Genomic DNA, 6177 nt, shown 5'->3' with positions numbered 1-6177 from the left:
GAGTTGGCTATCATTCAGACCAAACTAAGGTTTTACACTGGCTGACGATAAACAAAACCAAGATTTTAACTAGGCTAATCTTGAACCTACAAAGGTTTATACTAGGCTAAACGCATAAACTAAATAAGATTTTAATCCAGGATTATCTCAAACCAATAGAGATTTTAATCGAGATGAGCTGAAGAATCGTTGTGAAGATTTTTCACTAATTGATCTTCCCGAACCCAAAAGAGATATTTTCTTCTATAACAGAGCTCATGAGCTAAACAAAGACTAATACTAATGCCCTTAAATACATATAAGATCTCTTAAGATGTTTAGCTTCCAATCAAAATGATCACTTTTTAAGGAAGAATAATTTACTCAAGAGAAATTTACTTTCCGTAAATTTACAACTATACCCTCACTCAGAACAATATCTTCACAGAGACTCAATAATGCTCTTAAAGCACTATGGATAAATTATATGAGAAAAAATAAGGAAGCTTCAACAAAAATCGCTGAAATCACAAGAAAAAATAAGGAAGTGACGTCTCTAAAAAACAAAGGAAATCGAAAAGTGAAACTTAATATCAAACAAAGTCCCTGATTTATAAACACCAAAGAGCGTCAAAATCAATGAGTAGGATTTGACAGAATATCAAAAACCATGTCCAACAATCAAGATATAGCCTCGCTTCTGCAAGAACAAACAAGTGGCCCTAAGCATGTCATTTTCCTATGTACCTTAGGTCCGTGAACAGACATCGAGGCATCCCCAAGACAATATTTTGCCTACATAATAGACATTTCATATGTATATTCCCAATGCCACCTACTCTTACTCAACGCCACAAGAAATTTTTTTCTTTCTTAGGGGATCTCCTCAACACACTTCCTCAATGGAACCTATGCTTGGACCAGTGTTAAAGTATTGCTTCAACATTTCTCATTTCATCACTGATAGTGAGGATTGGGGGGGGGGGGGGGCTGTTGTGGATAGTTCAAAGACCAAATAAACCGACTCAATTCAACTAACTATCTCCACGGGCTGATGAACATGTGGACATCCATTCTAGAGCTTCACATTGGAGTGTGCATGTCGTGTTTATCTCCATCATTGATCTACATCCAAAGTTCTTCTGAGTCACTCTCAAATATTCTTTTCATTCACACTTGCATAGATTTACTTTTTTAAATACTGACTTGATCGTTTGAGTGTTAGCTTTACATGTATCCCTCTATGATCATCAAATACCTCAACCACTAGATCAAAAACCTTTTTACGACGATCATCTTCTACATCTCACACATTCTTTGTTAAAGTGCAAAATAGAAAATTAAGGAGATGGAACTCACATACTTATTATGTGTTTTATAATGCAAGCTTCTATTTATTTTGAAAAAAAATTAATTCTTAATTTTACTTATTAATAAATATATTAAACTTTTGAAGTGAACCATGATATGCAATTTTTTAAAAGAATTAAAATGTTAAAAAAAAATTATTTTTTTCAAAAATGCATTACCAAAAATTGAAATTTCATAACAAATTTTAAAATCCTGATATTTATTTATTAATGAGTTAAAAGAAAAATACTCCTATATTAAAAATGAAAAATATAAAATATTTTCACATATACAAACACAACTAAGAGCCATAACTTCATGCTAATCATTTATAATGATTTACGTATCTAGCAAGTGCTTCAAGTTACATATGATATGGCTATGTTTGGTTGCATCCAGTCCTATTCATATAACTTCTTTTGTCTCAAAACAAACTACATTATTTCAATTATTTAAGCCTGATAAGAAACTCCTTTTGCCAAACACAGCTCTTAACATACTTACATGTATATTCGCTCTATTCATATTACTACAGAAATTGGAACAGCAGAAAGAGGAACAAGCTTCTTCAACGTGATTCCATATTGTTCCCTCATATCAAGCGAATCCAGATCAACACCTTTTGGAAGCTCCCATTCAAAAGAATGCAACAACACAGCCAGCATTAAAACAATCATCCTATTAGCAAGAGGAATCCCAGGACAAATTCTTCTCCCAGCGCCAAAAGGTAAATACTCAAAATCCCTCCCTTTAAAATCAACATTGGAATCAATAAATCTCTCCGGCTTAAAAACCAACGGATCATCCCAAAACTCGGGGTTTCTTCCTATAGACCAAGCGTTAATCAAAACTTGATTTCCTTTGTGAATTGTGTAACCGTTGATTTCAACATCGTTTGATGCAATGTAAGGTAAGAGAAGTGGAACTGGTGGATGAAGCCGGAGTGTTTCTTTGACTATTGATTGAATGTAAGGAAGAGATGGAATGTCTGATTCTTTGACCTGGTTGGATTTTCCTATTATTTGAATGACTTCGTTTCTTGCTTTTTTCATTATTTTTGGATTGTGAAGAAGTTCTGCCATTGCCCATTCTGTTGTTGATCCTGATGTGTCACTTCCAGCTATGAACAAATCCTGTTTGATTGTTATCAATCAAGACCATACAATTATTTGATCGACATTGTAATTTGTAACAAAATCTACATATACATGCACCCTACCCTACACGTAACTCTTTTCCAAAATCTACCAAACAAAATTGAAGTTGCAAACATGGAATGGAACTACTACTTTTAGTATAATTGTTGTTGAAATCAATACTCAATTGATTAAAAACATAGTAATGGTCGTGGATGATCAAAGTGGCTATGAGGATCTCCAAAACTTTAGTAATGGCAATCTCCATTTCTTTTGAGAAATGGAGAGGATCTCTCCTCGGCTAGAGTTGGGATCCTCTCCATTTCTTCAAAGAAATGGAGAGTGCCATTACCAATGTTTGCATTGTATAAATATCAAAGTATATAAAATACTATGTCACACTTATAAATAGTATAAATGTATTATTCTCCAAAACTTTAGTAATGGCAATCTCCATTTCTTTTGAGAAATGGAGAGGATCTCTCCTCGGCTATGAGACACTAACTCAATAATAGAAACACTATAAATTAAGCATGGGTTTGGGCGAGTGGTAACACAAATTAATTTAGATAGAACTAATTTTAATATAATTAAGTTTAAGTAAAAGTGGTTTAAATATAAGGTGAACAATACGGTACTAAAGAATTAATTTAGGTACCAAAGAATTTATTTAAATATAAAATCATTTATGCATAAATTTATGGCCTTTTTATTTGGCGGTAGAAATATTACACGCGCGTTTCATACCCTTTCCACCGTGAAAATGAAGAAGCCACAAAACATAGCTTCCGTTTTGTCGTGAAAATGGACCGTGCTTTTAATAATAATTTTATATTATTATTAGTAAATTTAACGAAAATTCACGATCTTACCATAATTTCACTTTATAAGTTTTATATAGAAATAAAAATAAAATAAAATATTTTCTTTTAAAGTCAATAAAAATATCACATATATCTATGGTCTAACTTACATAGGGCAGATCAAACTTATTTTAAATAAAAAAATGTAGATTTATTATAAATTTGTTTAATTAAAAAAAATTACACCACAAACTATAAAATATTATTTTAAATTTATTAGATGGTCTATTTAAATAAATATGAATAATTTTATTATTATTACTACATTATATTTTGTATTCTCAAATCAAATATAAACATATTAACCTTTTAAATAATTTATACTTGTTAACCTACATTAATTATTTACATTTAAATGTATTATTTAAATTAAAATTGAAATATGATATGTTATATAGTCTTTTATTATAAAACGTAAGTTAAAGAGAAAAATAAAATTTAAGAATAATTTATATAAAAATAAGTTGAAATTTTTTTATAAATACTTTCATAAATTATTTTCATGAGTTCTTTCAAACAAATAGTTGTAAAAAACTTATACTATTAAATAACTTTGATATTTCAATAAAATAAATTATTTAAATACTAGTTACAGTTTTTATTTACTTATGTTTAAATAAAAAAAGTTAAATAACTTTATAGACTAATCAAACCCTTGAAAAGTCTTGTGGCTACCAGACATACTACAAATCAAACTTAGACCTTAGCTTTTTCAACTTTAATTAAAAATTAATTATTAATTAGGCCGACAGACAGCCAAATCTTTGAAAAGATTAAACTCATATCAAAATTTAAGCTTTTATTTTTTTTTTTCAATAGGCAATGGGATTAAAACCGGAGTATAAGGGATACTCCAACCGCTTACAAGAAAGTTACATCTCGAAACAAATAAGCGGTAAAATATTCCACACGTGGAAGTTACAACTATCCGCTAGCTTATAACTATTTAACATCCAATTCCAAGCATAAAAAATTACATCCGACATACATTCGGTGAAACTAAACGACTCATTTTTGAAAATGATAGCGTTTCGCCTATTCCAAATGCTCCACACCGTTGCTAACCAAATTACCGCAACAATCGTTCTATTGGTTTCCACTTTTATGATATACTATAGTTGAGACTTATGCTTTAACTTTTTAAACATAACTTGCATTATTTATTTATATGTTATTTATACATGATCTAAATAAAATATAATTTTAAGTAGGTTAAAAGATCAACTAGATTGTTGAGTATGTAAGGTTTGAATTTTAAAATAAACTTATGAGGGACTATATTTCAGACTTAGATTTGACAAACCGGCTCTCCCCTCTTGAAGTCTGTAGGTTAGTGTAAACCTGCCTGTCTCATTTTGTTTTTTATTTAAACCTTTTATATGAAAAGAGTTTGTTAAAAATGAGCAAGCTCCTAACATTGAAAGAAAAGAACGCTTAATTAGCTTACCAGAATCAATGGCTTGATGCTTTCAACACTAAAAACAGAGCCTTCATCTTCTTCTTGACAATGATCAAGCAACACATCCAGAAAGTCACCACATCCACCGCCATGCGAACTCTCTCTATCCTCAACACGCTTTCGAATCATACGATCAAAAATCTCATGCAATCTCTCATAAGAAACCTTAACATGTCTCTTCACACCCTGCAAATCAAATCTCTTCAACACCGGAAAATAATCCGAAACGTTCACTTTCCCAGCATCCTCCATAATCCTCCATACAAGCTCCTTAAACTCACCGGCACTCTCGAACTCCGGGTCAACAATATCCTCAGAGAACACCGTGTTCGAAACCAAGTTCAGCATGGTGGCGAAAGCTAGCTCCCCTATGTCAACTGTTGCTCTTTCCGCAGCTTTTTTGTGAAGGTGTTGGACTAGCTGCTCAACTTTCCGGTGGCGGAGGTGTTGGAGGAGGTCGAGGCGTTGGGATGTGAATATTTGAGTGGTGCAGATGCGACGACGGTTGCGCCAGCGTGGGTCGGCGGGTGCCCAAGCGAGGGTGTCGTTGACGTTGGGTTGGGCGGCGACTGATTCCGGGATAGGGCGGTTGGCGAAGGATTGGTCGTTTTTTTGGAGGATTTCTTGGGCGGTTGTAGGGGAGGATGCGACGGTGACATTGACGGAACCGAAACGGAGAGACATGATGGGGCCATAGGTTTTGGCAAGGGAAGAAAGAGAAGAGTGGGGTTGGGGGCCTAGTTGATGGAGGTTTCCGATTATGGGTAGACCGGTTGGACCGGGCGGTTTATTCTTTTTACGGTTTAGAAAAAACCGGATTATAACAAGGAAGAGGGTGGCAAATAGTAGCAAGGTGTGAATCTCCATCACTGGTTAATTGACTAGTATGAAATTTTCATTAGTTTCCAAGAAAGTTATATAAGCCAGAGAATGATTACGACACTCTATTTTTTCAACACTATCTTTTATTATTTTATAGATTTATTTTTAAAATAAAAAATTATATGCTCGCTGAACCAGAAGCGCAGAAAGTCAATTTTTCACAGTGCAATCGATTGTTTGACCCCTGCAATCGATTGCTTACTGAACCAGAAGCAAAAATCACATTTTTCTTGCATAAAACAAGTTCCAATAGTGTTCTAACTCATCCTTAAGTTCCCCAACAATCCAAATTCGAATCCCATCATATTTCAACAGTCCATAGCATACAATTTCGTCAAAAGAACACATCTTTCACATATTAAATCAACATGCAAGGTATTGATCACAATCTAAACCCTTAATCATGCAATTTCATAAAACCCAAATCCTACCCAAGTTCTAACTATGGAACTCACCTCATTTTGATGGAGATTCTGAGTTGCTTGATTGAGAGTAGAGATGATGATGC

The 6177-nt window shown here is 33.1% G+C and overlaps 1 protein-coding gene across 1 annotated transcript; it reads right to left on the bottom strand.

The window, feature by feature from the left end:
• Window positions 1–1644: 1644 nt before the first annotated feature.
• LOC131643674 (geraniol 8-hydroxylase-like) lies at window positions 1645–5695 on the bottom strand. The gene is made up of 2 exons (XM_058913967.1): window positions 4776–5695; window positions 1645–2462 (listed from the first exon to the last, which is right to left on the bottom strand). The coding sequence occupies exons 1-2, from the start codon at window positions 5652–5654 to the stop codon at window positions 1851–1853; spliced, it is 1491 nt and encodes a 496-aa protein (XP_058769950.1). The 5' UTR covers window positions 5655–5695; the 3' UTR covers window positions 1645–1850.
• Between the last annotated feature and the right edge of the window lie 482 nt (window positions 5696–6177).

The sequence above is a fragment of the Vicia villosa genome, linkage group LG1 (assembly GCF_029867415.1).
Source record: "Vicia villosa cultivar HV-30 ecotype Madison, WI linkage group LG1, Vvil1.0, whole genome shotgun sequence".
In the NCBI taxonomy this organism is placed as follows: domain Eukaryota; kingdom Viridiplantae; phylum Streptophyta; class Magnoliopsida; order Fabales; family Fabaceae; genus Vicia; species Vicia villosa.
Note: the sequence above shows the minus strand (reverse complement) of the source record. Positions and strands in the feature narration are given on the sequence as shown.